The 14,566-nt window shown below is 46.1% G+C and overlaps 1 protein-coding gene across 7 annotated transcripts in view; it reads right to left on the bottom strand.

Annotated features, from left to right (window-relative positions):
* Nucleotides 1-14,566, bottom strand: part of LOC118652695 (myocardial zonula adherens protein) — a 90,233-nt gene that overhangs the window by 58,422 nt on the left and 17,245 nt on the right. For all 7 annotated transcript variants that reach the window (XM_036302793.1, XM_036302786.1, XM_036302769.1 and 4 more), the window contains exon 3: nucleotides 2,802-2,957. In XM_036302793.1, the coding sequence (XP_036158686.1) occupies nucleotides 2,802-2,957 (156 nt within the window). The remainder of the gene's footprint in view (nucleotides 1-2,801; nucleotides 2,958-14,566) is intronic.

Below are 14,566 nucleotides of genomic sequence, written 5' to 3'. Positions count from 1 at the left end.
ATCACACGTTTTTTTAACAAGTAGAAAAATTTTAAAACTTGTCAGCAAACACACAGATGAGAGGACCAATAAGCAAAAGCAACCTCTAATTTTCCCTAGCTCTGTTCTGACTGCCAATTAAATGTCTGGAATGTAATGTAATGCAGGGGAGTATGAGCCCTGGAAAACCCATAAATTTGGAAGTCCATTCCCCCAATAATCTGGTGCCCCCAGGATGGGCAAAGCACTCAAGGATCTGCAGAGAGAACAGGGAATCTCTGGAGCTTCCACCACAGGAAGGGCTCAAAGGTTAGCGTAACCACAGGCATGCAGGGGACAGCAGAGGGGACTCAATCTTGAAGTTGCTTTTACAGAATTAGCTCGTTTTAAAATCAAACATGTTTATTAGGGGTGACTGGATATTGGTGGGGATTTGGGAGGGCAGTTAAGATGCCAAGCCTTCCCCAGATGAATTCTAATAATAGTATACTTTCAACAAAATAGAAACAGACTCATAGCTACAGAGAACGACTGACAGTTGTCAGCAGGGAGGAGGTTTGGGGGCTATGTGGAAAACAGGCAGTACACGTTGGTAGTTACAGAATAGTCACGGAGATGAGTATTACAGCACAGGGAACACTGTCAGTAAGATCATGACAACTATGTGTGGGGCTAGGTGGGCACTGGAAGCAGCAGGGGGACCACTCTGTGAGGTACACCATTTTATAACCACTTTGCTATAACTGTGAAGCTAATTTAGAATAATATCGAATGTAAACTATAACTGAAAAACAAAAATTAATAACTGCCTACTTTTCTGCCATTAACTACAAACAATTTGGGGAAATGGGGCCAAACTCACTACTTTCCACCGAGGGCAGGCAGAATGTCTCACCCGTGCCCTGAATGTCTCACGCTGCCCACCAGTGGGGAGTGGGCGTGATCCTCAGCTGGGTGGCAAACACTCAGGAAGCCAGGGACCAGAATCACAGCGAGAGAGGACACACAATCCCATGGACACGCGTAGTAATGAGCAGGCCAATGATGGATCTGAAGCCAGCTATCAAAAGGGGCCCTGGAGACTACTTTTAAGCTGCAGAGCACAATGGAGGTGGGCACTTCAGGCAGAGCCACCCCTGTGAGCTGGGCTCACGTCATCCTGGTCCACAGCCAGCCTGCACCTGCTGTCTTTGTCTTGAGTGATTTGCAACTCTCCACCCTGCTGAGAAGGTTCACCTCTGAAGCGGTGTCATGTTATCTGGGGCATTTCAATAAAAGACCAAGCATTTCCATGAGAAAAATACAGAAAGCTACAAATGTCCAAGCTGTTCCTATACAGGTTTTGACATTAAGGGTCCCTTTCCAGCTCCATGATTGATGCATGAGAAAACTGAAGCCTAGAGAGGGCTAAAGGTTGGCTGGGCCAAACAGAGGGCTGGACCTTGAACCAAGGCCCATGAGGTACTCCATGGCCCCACAATGCCCTGCTGCTCATGAGCACCTCTAGTCCATGGGTCAATGTTTAGGGACCATAAATGTCACAGAAGCTCATTTTCTCTCTATATAATCACTCCGGCTTGGTCAACAAAGGCATTGGTTAATCTACAGAAACCAAAGAACCAAAGAGAAATGGAGATATATAGCAGATAAATAGATACAAAAATTTTAGAAGGAAATGCTCCAAAATGCTAACAACTGCTCTGGTTGAATGGTGGAACTATAGGTGATTTTGTTTTCTCTTTATTACATTTTTGTATTTTCCAAATATTCTAAAACACACACACACACATATGAATTAAAAAGATTAAAAATGTAATATTAAATTCAAAGAAATGGCATTGATTGGTCTGGATTTAACAATGTCTAATGGGTTGACTTTTCAGCATCTGTTTCAAACCAACTGATTGGTCTTAACCAGCCACAGTCATGCCATTCCCCACACCAGTGATGGATTTGGGAATGGGCATGTGACCCAGTCCTGGCCCATGAGACATAAGGAGAAGCCTAATGGAGGGCCTTTAAAGAGTGATCAGAGATGAGAGATTCCTTTTCTTCCCCAGACACTGTCATGTTTTCAGATGACACTATGAGCCTGAGGCTGAATGAGGAACAAACCAAGGGAAACTCAGAGAAATAGACCAGAGCCTGGAAAATGCCATTCCTGGAGCCACCTACCCCTAGACTAATCCCCACATGAGACAAGTTGCCCTTCTGAGTTGGCTTTTCCGTTACCTGCATCTAAAATCATCTAAATTTATACTGTTGTCCAAACTCATGCATTAGGAATGTCCAATAGAACAAGTAAAACCAATTAAGAGCCCCCATACTATACACCAGTGGTTCTCAACCTTCCTAATGCCTTGACCCTTTAATACAGTTCCTCATGTTGTGGTGACCCCCAATTTCATTGTTACAAATTGAACATAATTAAAGCATAGCGATTAATCACAAAAACAATATGTAATTATATATGTGTTTTCCGATGGTCTTAGGCGACCCCTGTGAAAGGGTCGTTCGACCCCCAAAGGGGTTGCGACCCACAAGTTGAGAACCACTACTATGCACAAAATAAGAAAGTTGCTGGTCTGGGCAGTCCTACTAAGTAACACCCAGAAGCTCACTGTAGACCTCACTGAAGAACTACATCTGTACTCTTAACAGGACCGTAAAGATATGTAGAAACATTCCCATCCAAAGTGATAACGCTAAGAATTCTTCCAAAATACGTGTTACATTCACATCAGTGCTCCAACTCCACCCTCTTGCATGCTACAGAGAGAGTATAAACCAGAAACAAAACAAAAAATCCTTAAGTGACTCACATCTTTGATGTAATTCATCTCTTCTTTCAGCTGATTGGTGGACCACCCGTACACCACCATTTCTTTCTGCTGATTTTGATCTGATCTTCGCACCACGCCATAGACAACGCCCTGAGGAAGTTTCCGGGTTGGCTCCCCATTGCTTGGGTCAGGATGCTGGAAAAGAATAGGAAAAGATAAAGGAATAGTGACGCTTTAGGCCGTGTGAAGAAAGCTGTTACAACAGGCCCACTGTATACGGTTATGCGGGCTGTGCCCAGCACTGGGTTGCCAGTCTCTGCTCACCAAGTTTCGCTGGGCCTGGGGAGAGCCTGCCTTTACCCTGGAGGAAGAGTACCTTTCTCTAATTTCTCCAAGGCCTTGTCCATCCACCTAGAAGTGCATCTGCAGGGCCCCATCTTCCCAGAGGAGCCTTTTTCTAATTCCACAAAAGGGCTAGACTTGTGTTGTCCCCAATAACAAGAGCAAGTGTCTGAACTCTGGCATTCTTGGTAATGCTGTTTTTCCCTTATACCAGTTGTTCTGTGTGACTTCAACCTCCTCACTGAATATGTGGCCTGAAGTGCATGGGATTGAGATACCTGGGGGGAGATGTTGGCCACCCTCTGGCAGCTAAATTGTCCTCTGAGGTTAGGTCTGACCCTAGGACCAGCTCTGAGAAAAGGGCACACCCTGAGGCTGAGGACACACCTGTTGTGACTATTCATGCAATATTTCCCAAAAAGCCAGGCAGAGGGGCGTGACCTCACTGCAAAAGTATCTTCCCACTTTAATTTCTTCAGTTAAAGTTTTGATCAGCTTTAGAATGCAAATACCTTTAGGAAGAAGTAATATGCCCAAGTCCTAACATACCTTTCTAGAATGAAGGCTCAAGAAGCAGGAGAAAAAGAAATTAAGACTTGTGGAGTACATACTATAAGCTAGAACTGTTCCTTAGCACACTTCATCCTCACAGCCACTCTGAGACATAGTGATTGTCTTCCCTACTTTATAGCCGAGAAAACGAAAGTAAAACTAAAGTTCAGAGACACATTAGTTAAGTCACACATCTAGATTCAAACCCGATTCCATCTGCACTAAGTATATCTCCCCACTCGCAGGCTTTGTTATATGTCAGGGGACAGAGTAGGGGTCTCCCCAACATTGAAAGGAAGGAGCAAGAAAAGAATCAAGACCAGGGACTGAGATTTCACAGACAACCTGGTAGGGCCCCAGCTGTCCCGGGGGCTGACCCTGGCACTTCAGCAATCACAGCGCAGAAGCCGGGGTCCCCTCACAGCCACTCTGCCTTCCCACCCATTTTTAGGTCACCTTTGCATAAATTCTTCCCAGGTAAATATGTTTGACATATCAAACTGTCATTTGCATTTTAAAACCATTCATTTGTGGAAGAATAAGTAGTACTTTATAATCCCATTCAAAAATTAGAAAAGTCTAGAAAGATACATGACAAAAGATTAATAGTGACAACCTCAAAGGAAGGACAGCAGGTGGTGCAGGGGAGCTAGAGATCAGGATAACTGTCAGGGTTTTTTTGTGTGTTTTTTTTTTTTCTATATTTTATTAATTTTTTACAGAGATGAAGGGAGAGAGACAGAGAGCTAGAAACATCGATGAGAGAGAAACATCGACCAGCCGCCTCCCGCACACCTCCCACTGGGGATGTGCCCACAACCAAGGTACATGCCCTTGACCGGAATCAAACCTGGGACCTTCCAGTCTGCAGGCCGACGCTCTATCCACTGAGCCAAACCGGTTTCGGCAACTGTCAGTTTTTTACTGTGTACCTTTTCACATTGTCTGCTGATAATGTGAGCTTTTTTAAAAAGTAAGACAACAAAACATTCATTGCTTCCTACCCTTCTGCACATACTTGGGGAGAGATGGGATATGAGGAACTGTGACCCCCTACGTTTGATTCTGGAAAATACTTCCAATTGAATCCCTCACCCTTGTCCCATAGGCATTGAGGAACTCTAGAAATTGTCCATCAAGTTGAGGTGAATGGACTGTTAAATGGGTCTTGGTGGAGTGACAAGCTGGGGTTATAGATATCCCTGCTTTACTAGGCATGGAATTAGGAAGAGGAAACGCTCTAATGAAACTCCCCCTGTACCAGGAAACAAAAGCATGCTCTTTCAGCCATGGGCTCCACCCGGTTCCTGCAAAACAAGCTGATGATGACATAAGGCTTTGGTGAGATGCATTTCTGCAAAGCACACCCTCCACGAGTGGATTAGCATCCAGGAAAACGCTCAGGTGGCTGGACACAGAAGACTCTGCCTTCCTGCCCACAAGGGGAAATGAGGGCCACCACCACGAGGAACATACCAACAAGGACAACGGGGTCTGCAAAGCACCACTCTAGGGGTCTTGGATCTAAAAGTTATGCACATGGAAAGATATGAAGATCCTTTAAGTAAAAAATACTAATTTTCATACAGTGGGGCCTTGACTTACGAGTTTAATTCGTTCGGATACCGAGCTCATTAAGAAGCTTGTTAAGGAGCTCGTTAATTCAAATTATTCTATCAACTCAATGCAAAAAATCTGCCGGGAGACAGCTGGTATCTCAAAAAACTCATTAGTCAGGACACTCGTAAGTCAAGGCCCCACTGTATTCCCATTTTTTGTTTTAAAAATGTGTGCTTGTGTGTATAAAACATTTAGAAAGATGTAATTCAGACCTTTAATGCCAATTTCCTCAGTAAAACTGGATATCATTTTTTTCTCTTTTATACTCTTTGATTTTGGGGGCTAAAAAGGCATTATATTTGAATTAATAATTTTTATTTCAATTTTCAAAGAACTAAAAATTATTACAAAATCAGGGTGAAAATAAAACTAAAGTTCAGAGAAGTCACACATCTAGATTCAAGCCCAGCTCCATCTGCTCTAAGTATATCTCTCCACTCACAGGCTTTGTTACATGTCAGGGACAGAGTAGGGGTCTCCCCAACATCAAAAGGAAGGAGCAAGAAAAGAATCACGACCAGGCCACTGGGAAGGGCCCAGCCCAGGACTCTGTTCAGGAGCAGGCCCACCCGCAGGGGCCACACCACAAGGAGAGGGCTCCTGAGGCCATGTGAGGAGCTGCTGGGCTGTGAAGGGAAGGGGAAGGAACGTTTATGAAGGAGGAGAAGGGGAAAACATTTGTTGTCTAGTAATTTTATTATACAATATTTTTTAATACATTTTATTGATTTTTACAGAGAGGAAGGGAGAGTTAGAAACATCGAAGAGAGAGAAACATCGATCAGCTGCCTCCTGCACACCCCCCACTGGGGATGTGCCCACAACCAAGGTACATGCCTTTGACCTGAATCAAACCTGGGACCTTTCAGTCCGAAGGCCGATGCTCTATCCACTGAGCCAAACTGGTTAGGGCATTATACAATATTTTTTAATCCTCACAATAACCCTCCTATGTGATTTTAGTGCTTCCAAGGTGGCAGCATTCAAGTGCCTGTCTATGTCTCGTCAAATGTAAGCTCCTTCTTTGACTACAATGCTTTCAACGTAGCCAAGAGTCAGGAGAGGAACTGGAACTCACATCTCCATGTGGCAGCCCAGACCTCAGGGTCCTGGGCCTTTGGGAAGAGGTGGGCCCAGGATGGGGAGGCTCTCCTCCAGCCTCCTATGGTCCATCTCCCCCTCAGCCTCCTCCCCATTCCAGCCTCACTGCCTCCTTTCTGTTCTTTTATCAGCCACCTTCCTTCTTGCCTCAGGACATTTACACAGGCTATTCGCTCTGTCTGCAGGGCCCTGAAAGGCCCTCCCACAAGGTCATCCTCACTGGTCCTTCCACCTGCTTGGGTCTCTGAGATATCCACAACCATAATGAAGTGACTATTAATATTGTTATATGAGGAAGGCCTGCTCCCCTATCAACTGGAAGCTCCAAGAATTCTAGGGCCCTTTTTGTCTTCTTTTCCACCATAATTCCTGGCATCTAAAACACAATGAGTTTCTAAATAAATATTTGCTGAATGAAGAGGAAGGAAGCTTTAGAAGTTGAAAGAGGTTCTGGGAATTACCCAGAGTGTGTGCACAGGATCCAGCTGAAAGAGACAACCTTGGGTCCTCTTAGATGGTGGAACAGGGAGCTGATGGTTTTGCCCCAATCATAAATTTGATATCCAGTAAAGCTGCAAAGGAGCTGAGAGTGCTGTCATTTTTACCAAAACGGGAGAATACAGAAAAAAAAAAATGAAGAGTGACTTTTGGCACTATATGACTAAATTTTCCTCCCCTTATATCCTTTAAAGTATCTCCCTATAAGATAAATATTAACTTTTTTGGCATGAGAATAACATCTACATTAATAAAAGAGAAACATGCAAATTGGTGTCACTCTGCTACGCCCACTAGCCAATCAGATGAGTATGCAAATTAACCCAACAAAGATGGCAGTTAATTTGCATACAAAGGCACTGAGCGAAGACTGAAGACAATGTAGAAGGACGCCAAGCGCTGCAGAAGGGAGTGAAGCTGCGGAGAAGCAAGTGGGGCGACGGAGGCAGGAGCGAAGCCTGCCTCGGTGAGTTTTCGCTCCCTTCTCTGCTTCGCTCCGGCCTCAGGAAGCCCTATTCTTGCAAGAATCTTCCTGCAACAGGCCTCTAGTCCTAAATAATAAAGAGGTGATATGCAAATTGACCATCACTCCAACACACAAGATGGCCACCCCCATGTGGACACAAGATGTCCAGCATGGGAGGGCTGTTGGGAGGGACTGGGTCTGCAAGGGAGGGAAGTTGGGGGCGACCAGGCCTGCAGAGGAGGGCAGTTGGGGGGGACCAAGCCTGCAGAGGAGGGCAGTTGGGGGGACCAGCCTACAGGGGAGGGCAGTTAGGGGGACCAGGCCTGCAGGGGAGGGCAGATGGGGGCAGGCCAGCAGGGGAGGGCAGTTAGGGGCAACTGGGCCAGCAGGGGAGCAGTTAGGCGTCAATCAGGCTGACAGGAGAGTGGTTAGGGGGTGATCAGGCTGGCAGGCAGAAGCAGTTAGGGGAAACCAGGCAGGCAGGCAGGTGAGCAGTTGGGAGCCAGCAGTCCTGGATTGTGAGAGGGATGTCCAACTGCCCATTTAGGCCCGATCCCGGTATTAGGAGATAGCCTTTATCTTTCAGAGAAGTACACTTAACTAAATATTTATGACATCAGAATACAGGGGGGAGGAAGTAGGTGGGGTGTAGACAGGACAGGACTTGAGGGTTGAGGGTTGCTGGGGCTGGGTGAAGGGTCAATGATTCATTACACACTTTAGTCTCTTCTTATTTGTGTTTGAAATTCTCCATAATTAAGTTTTTTAAAACTTCTTTATAATGATTCTTAGTATTTAAAAAAAAAACACAAAACACTAGGCCTACTAACAGTCTCCAGGGCATGAAACAATACTAGGCAAAATCTCTGAAAACAAAAGCCCTCATAAATGCATGGAATGAAAGAAAGTTATTGCCAAAAAGGGAAAAGGAAACAACCAATACAAAGGCCATCCCAGAATCCCTAGGTGAAATGCAGCAGAATTAACAACAGGCATAATCATTAAAACATAGACTGTTCCCAGGGATATACTCATAGCTTAAAATTTACTTACAGGCTCATGATATGGCTGTTTTCCCTAAAGATATATTTAGCAACCAGTGCCTTAGAAAGAAGGAGAAACCATAAAAAAGTAACTCAGCCTAATTTCCTACTATATGGGCTTAAGTGAGGCCAGTGACAGGTGACCATATTTGATCTTACAATGAGATAAGCTCTCTTGAGGCAGAGACAGTATTGACTGTCTTTGCTGCTCTATCCCTGATACTCAGCATAAATAGATGCTCTAAATACGTTTTGAAGAAAGGAAGACAGTAGAATATTTAGAATCAGGTCTATGCCAGAATATTTGAAGTGTTTGGTCATCTCAGACACTGATCTGTGCAAAGGAAGAAAGTCCTTGGACAAAAAGGGTTTGGGGGGGTGGAGGATAAAGAACAGCAGAAACACAATTTAACATAAATCCAAACTGACAGTGGTAGCCGGCCACAGCCAGCCCCTGGCCCCAAGGGCTCAGAAGGCCAGCTGGTCCTACCTCCAGGCTGCCGATACAATAAAGATGGACCAAAGCATGAATTGAATGACTTGTAAACTAGAAGTTGAGGGCCCTCGTCTTCCAGCCAGAGGGCAGCAGCTGACCCAGAGACAGCTGAGTGCTGGGGCACTGGGCATGCTCTCCATCCTCAGGCAGCAGGGCACTTTCAGGAATGTGGCCTGACCTGTCTGACCTGTGCATCCATCTCGGCAAATTATTGGCCCCTGGTCATTACTTACACTTGACACTGTTTTGCCTTCTTGGGAGGAAAATGAACATGACAGCTGAGCCACAGCCTATCAGAGAAATAGGGAGGGGATGGGCCGCCCAGGCTCCTCAGAGAAATGGAAACCTTTGGCTATTGAGATATTTATTTCTGACGATCTCACAGACTGAACAGAGACCCCTTCCTAAATAAAATCATGCTTGGGGGAAAACAAAACAAACAAACAAATAAAGAAATGACCACTCTGAATGCTTACCTATGAGAAGAAAAACTTCTAGCCACCCAGAAATTCCAAAGAGAGTGTAGTTCTAATGATAGTATCCTGATAGGAGGTAACTTCTTAAAGATATTACTTTACAGCTCTGAGCAGACAACAGGTGCTTAGGCCTCACAACCCGGGGAGGTAGGGAGGGGGAAAGAAGGACATGGGAGAGAATGATCAGGAACTTCTTTTCTGGATCCCAGTGTTCAGTAGACACCTTAGGTAACCTTGACTGATTAAATATCCTAAACAGACTTTTCCTGATAGGAGAAGGTGTACAAGTTGGCGTTCCCATGGCAAAAGGGCCTCACTACAGAGGCCAGTTGTAACTGCAAATCCTCTATGTGTAAGTTATTTACTTCACTGAGTTTCAGAGTCCTGAACAGTAAAAAGGAGATAATACCACCAATTTCAGAAGCTTGCTCTAAGGAATTCACAGAGTAACATATATGTAAACAACCAGCATGCAGCGGCCAGACTAGTAGATACTGATAGATTCTGTTATTGGTAGTGGTGTCTTTACATTTCTGCGGATCTGCGTTCCTACTCAAGTCTACACGTTTCTCTGGATGCTTCTGTCTGTCTGTCCACCTCCCTTTCCTTGGGTTTTTTTGCTGCTACCATCACAGTCATCAAATTGACTCACCTCTCGACTTGACTTGGGAGAGAATCACAGAGCTCAGAAGTTAGAAATATGGAAAGAGTTGTAGAGTTCAGGGGAGTTGTAAACCCATCCCTCCTCAGCATCTGATAGAGCTGTGGGGCCACGGGGGCGCTGCTGGGCAGCTCACCCAGTCTGATCTATGGAAGCCACAGCCACTGCACTTGCACTTTTACTGGTGGCACTTCTTTACATATTCACTGGTTCTAGGCGAATGTTTCCATTTGCTGGAAGCGGAAACGGAGGCCTCTAGAGATGTCTTGACTGGCCCGACCCTACCTTGGTTGGTGAGGGAGCCAGGACTAGAACCTGGGCCTCTTCCCATCCTCCCAGGGCCACTCTCTCTGGGAGACACATAGATCCTGCACACTATCAGCAGGGCAGCCCCAGCCCCACCCCCACCTGAATCATGACAGCACACTCCCTCACCTGGCAGCAGCCCATGATGTTGTGTAAATAGTCACACCAAGACAGGAACTCAGGCTTATTCACCCAGGGCTCTAAAGGAAAGGGGACTATAAAACCCAAGGGCAACGGTTGCCTCCTTTTCAAATTTTATTAGGCTATGAAAACTCCCAACTTTTCCTACATATACATATATCTGCTCTCCCTCACTCAGAGTCCTCAAAGGTCTAGAGAGAAACAGATTCTTTCAAAACACAGGTCACTAAAGGACACCTACGATGAGGGTACATTAAGAGCTACTGCAAATATAATCTGCTTCAAACTACTTTGTAAATTTGCAAAAGGCTTCACCATCACAGACTCAAAATCAGCAAAGTTCAGATCACATTCTCAAAAATTCAACTATACGGTTGAGACACTGATTCAACATGGTAAGGCTGTAATAGGTGGTGTCGTGTCTGTCTCTTACTTCTCTATGTGTAAGAGTATGTGCATTACCTAAGAATGCACTGCATATAGATTTGGAAAGAAATATGGATATGTGCATTCACAAAGTTCTTTGAAAATCATAGGAATTTAATTTCAAAATGATCTACCACCAATATTAATTTTAATATTCAACAATTTTATAAAGGTTATATTCCACATTTACCAATTTCTCAACATGAACTGTGTGCCTACAAAATAACCATTTCTTCTCCTAAATTATTACTGATTTTTTAATAAGCAAAAAAAAGTCCATGGCTAATTCATCTGAGTTCTTAGTACAATTTAAGGTGATGATAGTCTACAAAAAAAAACACATTATGGGTTGAATTGTGATATACAAATAAATGTATATCAATGCCCTAATCCCAGATACCTCAGAATTTGGCCTTATTTGGAGCTAGTGTCAAATTAAAATGAGATCATTAGAGTGGGCCTAATCCTGTATGATTGGTGTCCTTATAAAGAGGAGAAAAATGGGATATAGAGACAGACATACACAGGGAAATGCAATGTGAAGACTGGAGGGATGCTGCCACAAGCCAAGGACTGCCGAAAGCCACCAGCAGCTGGAAGCGGCGAGGAAGGATTCATCCCTAGAGCCTTCAGAGAAAGCATGGCCCTGCTGAGTGACACCTTATCCCAGATTCCCGGCCTCCAAAACCACGAGCCAATAAATCTTTGTTATTTAAGCCACCCAGTCTGTGGTCCTTTGTTATGGCAGCTAACCTAGGAAACGAATACAAAGCCGAATCATCATAAACAACAGCCATTCATTAAACACAAACTATGAGTAAGGCAGGTGCTAGGCTCTAGAGAGAAACAAAGACACCACCTCATTTCTCTATGTGTGTAGATATGCATAAGTATATGTTGTGCACAAATTTCGCAGGAATGCATGTATAGACATGTGGGAGTTCTTAGCAGCAGGTGGCTAGGTGCCAGGTGAGGGGCAGCCTGTGAACCTGTAATTTGAACAATCACCGAAGCACAGGCAGTCAGGGGAGTTCTCAGGGAAGCAGGCCTGAAGGACAAGGAAGATGTCGATAAACTGAGAAATGACGGAAGAGACCCCAGGCCTGGGCGAGGGCCTGAGCAAGGGTTCTGGGGAGGAAGTAGATGCCACAGGTTTAGAAGGTAGTAAGTGAACCTGTCCAGTGAGGGCAGACCAACGAGGAAATAAAAAAGGAGAGAATACTGATGTGGTTTCAGGTGGACTGAGAGGCGCTGGCCAGCACGCTCCAAGTCCTGCTACCCAAACAGGGGTGCCACACTGGAATCAAACCAAAATACTGGTATTTTGGCATCTGTGGTTTTTTTACAACAAAATATAGTTATTTTATTTAAAAGAAGAGATATCGTGACCTTTTTCATCTGTCCTTTGTCTTCATTTGCCATTTTATCTGAGAGGGCCTACGCCCAAGACTGAATCTCTCAGATAGGTTATTTGGGGAAGAAGGTTCCAAAAGAACTAAATTTTCCTAGAGAAGAAGGGTCAGGCTCTGAGAGAGAAGGGGTTTGGCTCTGGAGGAAGTACAGGGAGGGGTCAGACTCCCCCTTTCTCTCCCCCACACACTGTCTTTGTATTCCCCGTAATGCCCTGCTCATTTCCAGGATGACTCCAGCAGAGTCCCCTGGAAACAGATGACACCACATGGCTCTGAGGGAAATACATATGCCGAACAAACCTAAGACAGGACAGCCGTTCTCGTTGTAACTGGGGAGCGGGAATGTGAGATGCGCTGGCAGCCTGTGGACAGGGTCAGCACAGTTTCTGAAGGGGTGTACCTGTACTCCATTCAAATTTAAATGAAGCCCAGAACTTTATGGGCAAATATTTTCATATAAAACTATGAAATCCAGATTTCATATTTTAATGCTAAAAATAATGGTAAAACTCTAAAATATCTGTATCCTGTACATAAAAATACCACCGCATCGAGAACACTGAGAGCCAGTGAGGCCACCCACAGGACAGGCTCAGGAGAGCAGAGCTGGTGGTGTGGTGGGCCTCCTCCCAGAGGTGGCTCTGAGCTGTGTAAGGATGAGTTCTCGAGGAATGGTCGTGCAGGGAGAAGGGGCCAGGCCTGGTGGTCTGGGCAGAGGGATACTCAGATTTATGGAAAAGGACATCCTGACATCAAGGCTATGCAGCAAGCACAGCCCAAGAGGGCGGGGGAGATGCAGGCCCAGCAGTTCCAGGAAGGGGATCGACTCCAGGAGCGTCCAAGAGAGAAAAGCAAAGAACAAGAATCACTGTTCTGGGCGTCGAAGGGAAGCAATCTGGCATCCAGTCACTGCCACGCCACTCGGTTTCATAGGCCAGACACTGAAGTGGGCCCTTGGCCTATATGAGCTCATTTGCTCTTTACAGCCAGACGTTATTGCACCTGCTTGAAAGATGAAGAAGCCGAGGAGCAGAGACAGTATTTGAGAGCTCATCTGAGGCCTGAGGAAACAGCCTCGGGGGAGTTAACATCATCTGTAAGAGAAAGAGAAAAAGGAGCAGACAGCCTTCCACATCCACCTCACAGCCCCAAGACTCCAGAAAAAGCCGCTGCCTCCGTGGTGCCTGCCCCAGAACCTCCAGACACACCACGGGAAGCTAGGCAGCATGGACCATGTGCCACACCCATCCGCTGCGAGGAATCCTCTCTCTGGTGACGTGGGCACAGTGGACAGAAGAACGGCCCCACTGGCAGTGGCATCTACGTGTGGCTGGCCGCTCCATGTCATCTCAGGTCCTCAGAGTACACTAAGCATCTCCTGTGGCTGTGGAAAAGGATAAGGCCCAGCCCCGCGCTCAGCCGGCTGCAGCCCTAGCAGGGCCCTGGAAATCCTCCGAGAAGTTTCGCTTCATCAGAAGCCACTTGGGCCATTTACATCTTCCTGCCTCCACATCTCAGCCAGCTGCAGTCCTCAGCCTTTGCACTCCACAGACCCCCCAATAAACCAAAGTCATCTCACCAGAACTCCTGGCATCTTGCAGGTGGGTGGGCTACGATGTCCCAGGGAGGGGCTGCCACACGGAAGGCCCATCAGAGGAGGTGGCACCCCCAGAGCCTCCTCGCCGGTGCCTGCCTCTGGCTCCCAGTGACTTCACACCAGGAACCCCACCAGGACTGGTGACGAAATCACCCAGAACAGCCTCACATTTACCACAGGGCCTTCAAGTGCTGCCACCACCCAAGGACTTCAGTCCTGGGGACAGAGCCAGCCCCACCTCCTCCTCTCTACCCCAGTTCTTCTGCAGTGAGTCACCACTGCATCACAGACGGGCACTCCGGCTGCACGCCTGGTCCACCCAGTATGAGCGGCATCATGGCACGTGATCTATGCCTGCGGTTTCTGCCCTGTGCTCCTGGAGTTCTCAGGCAGAAGGGGGCCCGGGGAGCAGGGTCAAGGGACACTAGGAGGACTCTGGCCTTCACCATCATCATTTTTGCCTCGATTATATATAAAGGCTCGGGATAACATTTTGATCAGAAGGAAAAAAAAAAAAAAAGAGGGTCCAATTGCTTTAAAACGTTTGAAAAGCACTGTTCAAGACAAATAGGCAAATCAGTACACAACTTGGTTACCGACTCCCACCTGACAGGGGGGGAAAGTGCCTGTTTCTCTGGGAATGCCTGGTTCTTCCTTAGCGGTAAGG

This window comes from Myotis myotis, unplaced genomic scaffold (genome assembly GCF_014108235.1).
Source record: "Myotis myotis isolate mMyoMyo1 unplaced genomic scaffold, mMyoMyo1.p scaffold_m19_p_1, whole genome shotgun sequence".
NCBI lineage: Eukaryota > Metazoa > Chordata > Mammalia > Chiroptera > Vespertilionidae > Myotis > Myotis myotis.
Note: the sequence above shows the minus strand (reverse complement) of the source record. Positions and strands in the feature narration are given on the sequence as shown.